We start from the raw sequence: 13,691 nt of genomic DNA on the forward strand, positions 1-13,691 counted from the left end.
GCTTTACTTCAACAGAAGTCACTCAGTCCAGACTACAGGGACCCGTTTCACAAAGCCTTTTTTCAATGACAAATGACAAAAACCAGTGACAAATCTGCTGATAACCAATCAGAAGCAAGGATTTCAGTAGCTTATAACAAAAACTGTCATTTGTCGCTGATGACAAATTTTGTGAAACGTCCCCAGAAGTGATGTCATCCATCATATTCTTTTTCCCAGATGTCTTCTCTAAGAGCTGGTATATAAAGCATGCCTATTTAAAAGCATGCGGACATCAAAACAGAAAAACAAACTATACTCGATCTGCATCATTTCCTTTAGAATAAACTGATGACAGAGTAAAGGCAAATTCATCTTGCATGCATATGTGTATGTGTGTGTTGTTTTGACTTGTCTGTTTGGGTGGATCGACTTTGTCCTTATTGGTTGTAGCCCACACCCCCTTTGAAACATGGCCTCGATGATAATAAATCATTTATTGATGAATGCTTGATAAATAGTAGCTGCTTAATCCATGAATATGCTGATTTTAATACACGTGGGGATTACATCTTGGGCACATTACACAATAGGACTAGATGATGGAGGCGTATCTAATAAGTATGGCTTTGGGTGCACGTTTATTCCAACTCGATCTGTAGGCTACCCCCCCCCCTCCCCCTAGATACGCCACTTCGTAGAATTTAGCCCCCCCCCCCCCCCCCCAAAAAAAAAAAAAAAAAAAAAAAAAAAAAAAAATTGTTGTATTGCCTTTTATAGTTGCTAAAACATGGGTCGGTCGGTCGGAATTTTTTTTTTTTATCTCTCTCTTTGGGCTGATATTTCTATGTTTTGAATTCATTAATACATTTTTTTTCTTAAGGGCAATACAACATATTGTAGGCCTTATTATAGGGTGATTTAAACCACCGATAATCATTTCAGTTTTACTCACTAAATATGTATACAATTAGCATTAGTCTTGTATTTGGATTTCAGTTTGAGGTTAGGGTAAGCGTTATATTTAGTATTTTGGCCATCATAGGCTTAGGGTTAGGGTACTGGTTAAAAATAAAGTATCGTGTATTATATGCATTTGGCCAGATCGTCGGTTAAAAAATAGGCCTTCTTTCATGGGTGTCGATACTTACGTAATACCTATTCATCAGGGGGGATGAATGAATAGATCATCCCCCCTGATGAATAGGTATCAGTTACGGATCGACACCCATGCCTTCTTTTATCGAACTATGCGGTATCCCCATGGAAATTTACTTGCTTCAGATTCTTAGAGTATGGCCTGAAAGTTTTATACAAATTGTGCAGTTGTATATAGAGACCAAGGGGGCGTATACGGTGTACCCTTTGCCCTCGTCATAAAAAAAACTCTCTTCGAGTGGGTTTATCTCCTGTCTATCGATCCAAACACACTACATGTAGCTGGGTATAGTCTTGGACCTTGGGCTGACGGTGATTTGCAAATAAAACACTCCTACGTGCAAACAAAACCTCGCAAACTTAGATCCCGTGATATATAATGGGCTTTTACTATCAGTGATTCAGCAATTCAGTACAGATCTTGCGTTCATTGTGTGATGTTTACCGTTTTTTCGTTTTCAATATCTACGTTCTGTGCATGGGATTTGTCTTAAATAGTTTGCTTCGCCATGGCTAACATGAAGGTGTGGACCATACTATTGGTTTGGATCTCCTTCCACGGGAACTCCGAAAGTCAAACTGATATGACGGGTAAGTATATTAATAGTAATAATAACTCCGCTTTTATATAGCGCTTAAAGGTAATAGTGATACAAAGTTTTGGGAAATTTTGAAAATTGGGTGGGTAGTGATTCCTTACCATTTTTATATATTTGGATGCCCCTGTGGATGTATTATTAGCACTAGAAAATTTAGCCTCTCAAACAATTGTGCTTTCGAGAAAAATTGAATATACAAATTTACCGGTGCTCCCGGTAAATTTTGACCAATTTCAAATAGCGCCTACGGCTGTACACTGGTAGCTGCGACCATGAAAATCTCAGAATATGAAGTTGTGATATATAGTTTCCGAACGGGAACAACTAATCGGTAGATTTTAGTCAAGCAACATTGTTTTATAGCTTAATTTATATCTTGACCTTGAGAGGGAGCTATACAACATAAAGAGTTTATTATTTACAATTTCATAACTTTAGACTCGATTTCAACCGCAACAACGATCACTGAATATTGTAGGACCGCATATGCGTCCAATATGTTCATTTGAACCAAATTCATGACCCCATACCAAAACTTTGTATTACCTTTAATACATCAATGACGTCTCTAAGCGCTTTACAGGTATATTATTACCCCGGTCATTGGATTCAATACTTGCCCGCACACAATGTGTGCACAATCTCCACTCCCTGGGGAGCATTCCAGCCAGGCGTAAATTAACGCTCAAAACTGTTTGACCAACAATGACGGTCGCATGATAACCATGTTTTTTTTGTCCAAATTACCATCCACCATGGTAACCATGGTTATCATGGTACCAAAACAATGAAATACATTGTTTAATGACCCAATGTATTTCATTGTTTTGGTACATTGATAACCATGGTTACCATGGTGGATGGTAATTTGGACAACAACAAAATGGTTATCATGGTACTTTTTTGTAAGGGTTTATTAATTGGTAAGTGAAATACCTGTACCCTATCTTTTTTTAATCATAATATCTCATTCTCTATGATGCATGTAGCTTCCTCTACGGAGAGAATACCAATTACATCAACAAAGTTTAATGAAATACAAGACGTTTTGCCAAATGTCTGCAGAAGTGAAATAGATGATCAAAATCAAAATCAAAATCCCATGATTATATGTTTATAGTCTCAGGCATTTTAACTCAATGCACTGAAATAAAGTATGTAGAGACATACAAGATGAATTATTGACGTGCATGCGTGTATTAACCATTTATTGCTTGATGATATTCGTATGTTTTTTAACCATGCGGAAGGGCGTTACCTAGGATTTCTTAGGGGAGGGGGCCCAACTTTTTTTTTTTTTTGCTCCCGAAAATTTGAAAATCGCGCCGGCCGAAAAGTCACTCAGTGGGGGGGGGGGGGGGGGGGGGGGGGGGGGGGTACAGGGCACAATTTTTTTTTTGCTCCCGAAAATTTGAAAAACGCGCCGGCCAAAAATTCGCTCAGTGGGGGGGGGGGGGGGGGGGGGGGAGTGAGCACATTTTTTTTTTTTTTGATCCTCAAAAAAATTTCAATACAGGCCCGAATTCACAAAGAAGGTTTGTCGACAAACCTTGGTTTTCGTACGTCATAATTTATGACGCGTTTTTACGCGTTTTTTTACAAACCTGGTTTGTAAAGAACAAAAGGAGGTTTGGCGAAACAAAAGGAGGTTTGGCGACAAACCTCCTTTGTGAATTCGGACCTCAATGTTGTACAATATAATTCATGGCATATATATTATTATAGACGTTTTCCCTTTATTTTATTGTGTTTGCTATTTTTCTTCTGGCAAAAAAAAAAGAACGATATTTTAATATGTTGTCTATAAATATGACGTAATGTATATATATATATATATGTATTCCGTAGTTATATATGTATCGTGACACCATCACAAGCTCTATGCTTTCAGGTATAGTCTCAACTTTTTCGTCCGTGTATGCAAATTTACTTTATTATAATACATACAGTAGCGGTACTATATGTCCCGTTTCGGACCAAAACAATGAAAAGGTTATATTCCACCATCATTTATTTAGTGAAAGATGATACAAACTTAGAATTTCCCCAAAACGAAAGGGCTTGAAAATGTCTTTTTGTGGGATAATAAAGACCGTTAGTTGTTGAATCGACTTTAGGGGTTGAAACCCTTTTAGAAAACAGGCTTATTTTCACACCCTTATTTTGGCCATTAGGCATTACAAGAAGTGTGCTATTGATGTAGACAAATTCTCATGTGCCCTATACAGCTCATTTTATGTATGTTATTACCAAGGAAAAAATGAAGTCAGTCAGTCACTAAATAGTGTCTGGCAGTGAAGTCTAGAAAGTAAATGGTTTTCCTTACATAATTTGAATACTAGGACGTTTAAATTTCCGATATAGGACATACGTGACATATATTCCTGCAACGTTCTACATAATTTGATGTTAGCTGCAAAAGGGACCTTTAATTTTATAACTAAATGGATTCAGAATCTGATTCTGTACCAGTGTACCTGATAATCATATAATGAAGCAGAATTGGCGCGATTTTAATAACCCCAATTTGGAAGAAGACGACAAAAAAATTAGTCACAAAAATCGCTGATTTTAATCACTTCCGTTTGTGAATATAAATGAAGCTTAATTTAGTGTGAAGACTCGATCTGCTCATACCATATTCGAGATGATGCAAGACGTGGTCCACATAGAAGAATCCATGAATTAAATTTAACCTTTTAAATTGATTGTTAAATTATAATTTCATCAACACTGTAGCTTTTCTTTTGTGTTGCTTAATCCCCTATAATTGATCATCTCGGGATAGGCGAAAATAGTGATTTTTGTTCATGTGACCTTATTCGACCTCTATGCAGCCAACCGTGGACAATCCAGTGACTATTGTATCACAAGAATTGGGCCATGCACAATACTCTACACATCAAGTCCATGCAAGTCCATGCCCTGATAATAACACGTTCATAATGATATACATCAACAAAATCAATCTTATAACAATTAATAGGCAATTAATACATTATAGAAGTGTCTTTTTTTCTTTCTTGTTCACACTGTATATTCGAGCTGTAAAAAAACCCTATAAAGACAAACAAATGACAACTTTATTTAATTTTCTATGGGCCGACGGATGAGTATGAGAAAATAATAGAGAATAACAAAACATTGCACACGGAACCCAAGTCCGAATTGGGTTCCGTGTGGACATATGGGAACGCGTTGGGTGCGTCACCCACGAGTTGCTTTTATGTTTAAAGGACCCATGACATCGAAATACAAGTGAATTCCTGTTGGTGTGCAGTCCTGCATACATCTCATATTTGATATGTAAACTTCTGAATTTGTTTCATAGATTTTTTAATATTTTTTTAAATATTTGTTTTTCAAACTTGCTAAGCTCCACCCAAAACCTCCAGATCTCATTCCCCTTGTGACATCATCTGTCAGTCACCTTGAGAAAGTGGCATGTAACTTTGCCAAATTTGACCTCCTGTTACAATACCACAAACAATAGCAACATATAAGATGCTATGTCAGACATGTCAGACTAAACTAATATTCTAGAATAGATAATGGTATGTAATTTCCCCCCAGCTTAGCACACGTTCATAATAGAATTGCATGCTTCCATACATTATGTACAATACATCATCATTGCCTTTGTCTTCCTGGTGATGATACAGCTAAAAAAAAATATTTAAAAATCTATGAAACAAATTCAGAAGTTTACATATCAAAATATGGGATGTTTGCAGGACTGCACACCACATGAATACACTTGTATTTCGATGTCATGGACCCTTTAAATGAGAGATTATTTATGTTAATACAGTGGCTATAACAAGTACTTTGGAAATAATTATGTTTAAAATGCTTATTTCATGACATCTGCATGATTTGTTCGTTATCAGATTATGGGCCAAAGAAAGTCTATGCAATTGGATGGTACTAGATAGAAGTACTGCCATTTTATTTGCACAAAAACGTTTCAGTCTCAGATAGGAACAAAGGTCAATCCAGGCAGTTATAGTGCATGTGCGAAGACTTTTAACTATCAATGATTGATTTGAACAGTCATTTGATCTTTAACCCTATACCGAGCTTTGCATACTCACAGTGGCGTATCAAGAAGTTTGATAAAAGAGTCGAGGGGTGGAATCCCGCCCCCCCCCCCCCACTCCGGGAACGGAGGTACCGCATGCGTGTTCCCAAAATCTACGGCTCGTAACAAAGCAAAAGATTTACCCGTATTGACTTTACACACCGGACTTATGCTGAAAGGGGGGGGGGTGCTGTAAACACGCAATATGAGTACCTAAATAACACTGAGTGGCCGGGGGGGGGGGTGGAATGCAGCACCCCAAGACAAGGGTCTTATAACTGGGCAACTTCTTTGTTCTTCTACGTATATACCGTGTGAGTCAAACAAAAGTTTACACCTAGAAAATTGCTGATTATTTTAAAATCATCATTATGAACAGTAAATTATTATACATCTAATGCAAGAGCGTTTTATCCCAAATCATTTAGTATAATTTTTGTGTGGTATGACTGCATGTGTTCACGCTTGGATGAACGGGAGGCATTGTTTGCGAGAGTGGAAAAATCGACTTGCGCCAAAGTTGCTTAGTATGTGATGTTTAATCCGTTCAAATTTCAATAAAACACGCTAAGCCTTGTTGATCGGGTGGTAATGTCTTTTTTTCATGACCGTGTTAAAGGGGGGGAGGGTGGGATGAAGGAGGGGGCGGGCGGGTGATGTACCATTTAACAACCAAAAAAGAAGCACAGAAAAGAAAATTGCGCCTTGTTGTGAGTGACAAACTGAAACCATGCCACTCTGTGTAAAGATGGCCCTGAGTTCCCATTTTTAAGTTTCGTTCAGACACCCCCCCCCCCCCCCCCTAAAAAAAAAACCGCCGTGGTATATTTTGTTTTTAGGTTCGAAAAGAATGACAGCTGACGGTGCAACCCAAATGAGGCGCGTGTTCACTGAACTCTACGTTATTATTGAAGACCAGAAGGTAAAGCGTAGGCCTATGCAAAAATTGACTTGCACAAAAGTACTAAAGCGAGAGAATAAATTGAATGTCTCAAATGAGATACAAATCATATGCCATTTTGCAGAAGCAAAGTCACACACAAACACACGCACAAAATAATGTTCTTTGTTATTTTAAATTTAATGTGTGATATGTGTGGCATAATTTGGATCTGCAAGGACCAAATTAATACCAAAATCCCAACCGTTTTTTTCAAGCATCACATTATCAACAACTCGATTTTTTGCACGTTGAAAATAATTCCTCCTGTTCATTCGAGCGTAAACACATTCCACACAAAAATGATACTTAATGATTTGGGATAAAACATTCTTTCATGAGATGTATCATAATTTACTGTACATAGATGATTTTTGAAATGATTGGCATTTTTCTAGGTGTAAACTTTTTTGACTCACACTGTACACCCCAAATATAGTTAGTTTCAAGTTTCAAGTTAAGTGAGTTTTCCTGGGCCAATGGTCGAAAGCTAGCTATACACAATATCTACACAGTAATGCTGGGTACGTCACCGCCCTCATCATCACCACTATCACCACCATCGCCAACTCCACCATTCACAGTGATGTCTTTACAGCACAACTCGTCTGCAACAAAACCTATTATTTGTCTGGATAATGTTGGAATGATTTATGTTCTTTCAATTTTATTATTGTATAGTCATTTCCTATGTCTTTTATTGTATGTCTATTATTTTTCGATCTTTCCATCTCTCATCATCTTTTCATATCCTTTTATTAACTTCTCTCGTCTTCTCTTTCTTTCCATATGTTTTCCTTTATTTCAATATTAATTTTCACATTTTGTTGTATCATTCCCTAGTCTTGCTCTTTCTCTCTCCCTCTTTCTCTCTCTCTCTCTCTCTCTCTCTTTCTCACTCTCTTTTCTTCTCTGTTTTTTAATAATGTTTAATATTTAAGCTTTCATTCCATTATATGCTACTTCTATCAAATCATTTGTATTATTTTATCCGTTGTTCTATTAATCTATTTCATCTTTCTTCATTTTTCATTGTTTTTTTATCCTTCTATCAACTTTTCTAAGAGACTTTCTGATGTGGTATTCATATTTATTTTGAGATTTAGAAACGCGTAAGTTGATATTCGAGCAAGCTAGAGACATTATTCAGGACACTTGCTAGTTTTGCGTGAATTTCAAGACAATTCTCTACTTTCCACAGTTACCATGACGACGGAGATGATGGGCACAGCACCCATGACCTTCAGGACCCTACCTCCTCCTCCCCCGCCATCAATCCCACCACCTCCACCTACCACAGTTGAACCTACACCCGAGCCACCAGTTACAACGAGAATCCCTCCGCCACCACCCTCCTCCGTCCCCACCACCACCTCCTCCACCATCAGCCACCGTACCAACAACACCAACGCCTACCCCTAACCTTCCTACCACAACCAGCAGGACATCAACCAGGATGTTAACCACCACTGTGGCCATCGAACCTACTCAGATGCCGATCGAAACCACTCGCCAGAGAACGGAACCCATCAATGTAGAACGAATCCTGTCGCTGAATCGCTTGGAAAGATTGGTGTCTTGCTCACCAGTCCTCTAGAAGAGGTATTTTTTTATCATTTGTATTTTTTTTATCATTGATGATTAATCTTCCACTGGTAATTCTGTTTCTCTAAAAGAAAGCCCTATACCTCAATATAGTCCGAACGTTGTTTGAAGTAGGCACCGGTTAGTATTATGGCAATCAGTCAAGTATGACTGTTATCACCAATAAACTTTCATTGTTATGGAATGTGAATACCACTGATATCCCTATTTACACCTATTTTCTTATCAAGGGTAGGCCTCTTATTCGAAAACGATCAAGGTGTCGTCCCCCGGGGTCGTCCCTCGATATTGGAGTAGGCCTACCCCCCAAATTGCCTAAATGATATTTTAACGATGCCTTTCCCCATATGAGAAGAGAGAAATAGGGGTGAAGGTCGCGTGACACAACTGTAGATGATTATTTATTTAATCAGTCCACTCATTTATTGTGTAATTTATAATCTCTTCCTTTAGATTGTCACACTTTATTATTTCTGTTCTCTCCTTTCTGTCTCGTCCATCATTCTCTCTCTCTCTCTCTCTCTCTCTCTCTCTCTCTCTCTCTCTCTCCATTTCTCTCCTTTGTATTGCTGTATTACTATGACATTATGTATACATTTAGATGCTGCGTGTAAGCATCGGCTTGCATCGTGATGTAGATATAAAGTAGACTTCTAGCCTCCATTCCCGTAATTATGCTCTTACATTTTTACTGCATTTAGTGTAAAAAGAAATCTTTAACTATTTATTTCTTTTATTTTCATTTTTACTTATCTATATACAGTTTGATCGAGAGGAATTCAAGAAGGTGATATCCCGGGAGGTCAACAACTACTGCTCCGAATTCACAGGGCAATGTGCAGGAGAAGGAAACACTGTAAGGTATGTACAGCGTCTTTATTTTCCGTAACCTAGCCATCCTAGAATGCATATTAATATTTGAATATATAAATATTTGCGTTGGTACGGTGAGGTGGAGATCAAATTCAAAATTAAATCGGCTAGACTCTGGACTAAATTAACCAGTATGTTGCGATGATTATGGACAAGTTACGACCTGGGTAGTCATTCGTTTATACGGTAAGCCTCCCGATTTTGTCGCAATGTCATTTAAAGTAAACTTAGCATCAGATTCTGTACACATGCGTGCGTATCATGAATATTGATGACTAGCGCATAACGTATAGGTCCTATTGAGCCAATCAAATGCAGCGACAGGATGGCTAGGTTACGAAAAAAAAAAGAAGCACCCTGTTTGGATAAGTCTCAATCACATCCGGGGTGCCTTTATTCACAAAGATCCTAAGTCGAACTTAACTCAAAGTTGGACTTAAACATTATGGAGAGTCACTTGTAGCCTTAAAATAAAAATATATCAAAAGCGAAAATTCAAGTACTTTTGACTTTTCACATCAAGAAAATGAAATCTCCTTGATTATGAACGATTTTAATCAACATTTTATGCCTTTTAAAATAATTTTTACAAAATATTTTCAAAGATGCTAATGGTTTTCCGTAATTGTTAAGTCCAATGTAGAGTAAAGTTCGACTTAGGATCTTTGTGAAACATCCCCCCCCCCCCCCCCGATCCGATAAATCTCCAATATCTAATTGCATTATGACACGAACGCGCTTATACAATTCGCTTTAATTTTCACATTTCACACAAATATTGGGTACACGGACGACCTTTGTTGCGCACAACTACTTTTATTTTTCGATTCCACTTTAATACGATTCATTTACACTATTGTTGATTTACACTAAACAACCCTTTTCAAGTATATTGAAACTTTTGGTCACATTTTTTCGTAAAGGCCGGTGAGGTTTTCTTTTAAGCGATCCTAATATTGTTAATGATTTTGAAATATGAAGTTCTTAGGAATAATGTATCTGATTAGATAGGCGCATCGCTACACCTTTTTACAGGATGAGGGATGTAAAGGATCAACTTTGCTGACTAGGCTTTTGAAAATTTACACACACAACAAAAGGAGGTTAATCACATTTTCAAATTTGCCGGCAAGGAAAGGACGTGTTGTCGGATTTCCCACATTACTTTCATTTTTTTGAGATTTGCCAACAATTTTTAATGTCACACCCCACACCCCCTTCTGATGACCATCCTAAGGGCGAATCGTCAGAAGTAAGAAATCAAAATGTTTTAAAAAATGCATTGTCGAAAGCGCACCCCTTTATTACGGTACCTTTGATTTCGAGTTATTTGGTCATTTTAGCTGCAAGTCGGTTATTGGGATTTACAATCGTTTTCGATCTTTTGACTTTTATTTTCTGTTTTAGTGCCAAAAACGTGGTGATTATAAGGGCGGAACTCTACGAGCAACCTGAGGCGAATGGGGCCGGACGTAGACTACTTCAGGAACAGCAAATCTTGGTAGAATACTACGTGCAGGATCCATTTTTGTCTACGAACGTGTTTCTTACAACGGAACAACAACGAATGTTCCTTGCTAATGAGGGAGTGAACGACGCCCTGCAGGTATGTGCAGCTTTATTTTGAGAAATATTTAATTAGGGTCACGGTAATTCAATGCCACCCGAATGGTTTAATGTAAGGACCTGATTTAAATAAATTATTATAACTGCTGAATAATACAATTACAGTGAGAGTTATAGTCTTCATGGACATGACAAAGGGTAAAAAAAAGTGTTTGGACTAGAGTATACTCTTTAATTATTTTCCTGAACATAATGGGTAGAAAATATTTCGGCCAATTTTCTGGAAAATTCCAATTTTGTCACCCGATGAGGATTGAATTTCAGAGAATTTAAATTGCCGTTCACCAAGTTTATTTCATGATCCGTGCTTTAAACTCACATTTGAATTCTTTTAAAATTCGTTTTCTCATTGCATGGATAAAAGGCATGCACTCAATCGCTCAGTCGTGTACAATTATTTTGTTAAATGACCACTTTAATGATTTTCCATATTTTTAATAATTCTATATGTTGTGTAAAAGAGTAACAGGTAAGCTATCTTACACTATTATTTGCAGATGATAAATTTTAGTTTTAATTAAGTAATGGCGTTTTATATAATGACGTTTGTGGCACTTTTATTTTATTTTAGAACATCTAAAAGTCCTGAATTTAATCCAAGCAGCTTTTGTAAAATCGACCACTTAACTTTTATGAGTATTATCAGCTTGAGCTTTACAGAGCGTTGCAGAGATTTTCAGAGCCGAAGTGATGTATCATAATTCAAAATTTTCCTAAAAGTATGATGGCAAATATTCATGATAAGCAAATTTACAGCATTTATTCTTTCAAATTCGAATTTTGTCAATGGGCAGTTTTATTTTCATCCCATTTGTTGTGTACAAAACTCGGGCTTTATTTTTCACTCCCTTCGCCAGTATTTTGATCTGGAATTGTACACATACATGTACTTTTATAAACTTAACTTGCTGCTAGATAGATTGTGATTGTGACATACGTTTTTGAGTAACTTGTTAAACCAAGATAAACCCCGTTCTGACTAATGTAAGGCCATGGTCATGCCAAAATATAGTTATTTTTATTGTAATGTTTAGATGCAAATGATAATTGAATAAAAACATTCTCTATTTTGCAAAATGAAACGAAATACTATTATTTATGGAGGTTTTTAAATTTGAAATTTGATGATTTCCATTTTTTGCATTAATTAGTGAACATAGGAAGTGAATGTGCAGTCGTATTACCGAGTGATTGTGATGTCATTCTTAAATTGCCCCTCCAAGTGAAAAATCATTCAAACAGCTTTTTTAAAATTTTATTTCCCCCCTGATTATGACTGTTGTTTTCTTTGTAGAACGACATCGATGGTTACAGTGGCATTGCACCTGTGTACGCTGAACCTTTGGGTAATGATGGACTGGAAGGTTGGGAGATAGCTCTCATCGTTATAGGCTCAGTGGCTGCTGCTGGACTGGTGATTGGAGCCGTAGCTTTCCGTATGTCTAAAAAGTAAGTTTAGTCGTAGCTTTCGGTACGTCTGACAAGTAAGTCAGGGCTGTCAACCCTCCCGCAGTTGGAGGGCAAGTCTCACGCCACCACGCTCATTCTCCCGCCGTCCCAATGCTCGTAGCGGGAGGCGTCATTTTCTTCTGCGGCACAGATTTGGGCTTTTTTTTTTTTTAAGAGGTCTTGATTTAACCATAACCCTAACCCTAAACTTTCCCATAGGCTCAACACGCACCTAACCCCAATCTGTGCCGCATAAAAAAAATAACGCTAGCGGGAGACTCCCCCAACCACGCCCTTCCTCCCGCTCTACCGCAATCTCCCGGTTTATGAATCGTAAGGTTTTTTTTTTGCTCAACGGGGGGGGGGGGGGGGGGGGGTAGTGAGCACTTCGATTTTTGTTTTTCTTACTCAACCCCCCCCCCCCCCCCCCCCCTTCCCTGTTGAGCCAAAACAAAATTGCACTGACGATCTCCCTCGAAGCAGTTTCTCAAAGTTGACAGCCCTGAGTAAGTTCAGTCCAGCTTTCCCTATTTTGTACCTTTTTGTACCTGTCGAATTTCCCCTTCCCTTTTTTGTTTTCTCTTTGTTTTCATTATTTGTAGTTTTGATGAGCTAGAGCAGTGCATTAATTAATACACTGATTGTCAACCCTCCGGTCCTGTTTAGTGATACAACTTATCATTTACCTTTCATAAACAGACTAATGTTTTTGTCATGTCTAAGTTTTGTAAAATTTTTGTTAGATGCTTTGTTAGCAAGCACGATTTGTTAAAAAGATAATAAGACAAAAACATGATAAATCGAATCGAATAAAATCAACTTGGTATATGCGATGAAATAGGTCATATTTGGACATGTCACCTTTTCTCATGCTTATAATTATTGTCATAACACGAACTTGTCACTAGATGGCTTTGGATTTATCAGATGAATGATACATTTTCGACGGGGATTTTCTTTTTTAGCAAAGAAAAGAGCAAGCATATGGATCTGGAACTGCAGGACAAGAAAACTATACCGCAAACGGAACATAATGGAAATGACTATTCTACAGTCGTAGCAACCGGTTTGGACACACCAAAGACGAAACCTTCCGTGGATGAAGCGGATGTTGCTACACAGGTAAATTGTATTAAAGCCCCATTGTCCTACTTGTAGCTACTTGCTCCCTCTATATAGAAAACTTCCCCAATCGGTGCCTGTTGGTCCCCCATGATCCTCTTTTTATTATGTTAGTTGAGAGCTGAGTTAATGAGATAGCCACCTGTCAGTGACCTCGCTGTGTGGTCTAATTCCTTCTGGCCCAGTAGTATTGACGGTCTTTAAGTGCTGGGTTTTTAATTCAAATATTATTATCAACAGGGACGGCGATTTCTTGTCG

General features: G+C 37.7%; 1 protein-coding gene across 1 annotated transcript; it reads left to right on the plus strand.

Moving 5' to 3' along the window:
* Window positions 1–1,265: 1,265 nt before the first annotated feature.
* Window positions 1,266–13,432, plus strand: LOC100891886 (the record flags this gene model as incomplete). The annotated part of the gene is given in 7 exon segments (XM_030980813.1): window positions 1,266–1,728; window positions 7,959–8,167; window positions 8,198–8,359; window positions 9,126–9,223; window positions 10,643–10,841; window positions 12,156–12,310; window positions 13,276–13,432. Coding segments are annotated over 7 exon segments (1,062 nt in total), but the record flags the coding sequence as incomplete, so codon positions are not given.
* Window positions 13,433–13,691: the final 259 nt, after the last annotated feature.

Source organism: Strongylocentrotus purpuratus, unplaced genomic scaffold (assembly GCF_000002235.5).
Source record: "Strongylocentrotus purpuratus isolate Spur 01 unplaced genomic scaffold, Spur_5.0 spur5_contig_820, whole genome shotgun sequence".
NCBI classification, from domain to species: domain Eukaryota; kingdom Metazoa; phylum Echinodermata; class Echinoidea; order Camarodonta; family Strongylocentrotidae; genus Strongylocentrotus; species Strongylocentrotus purpuratus.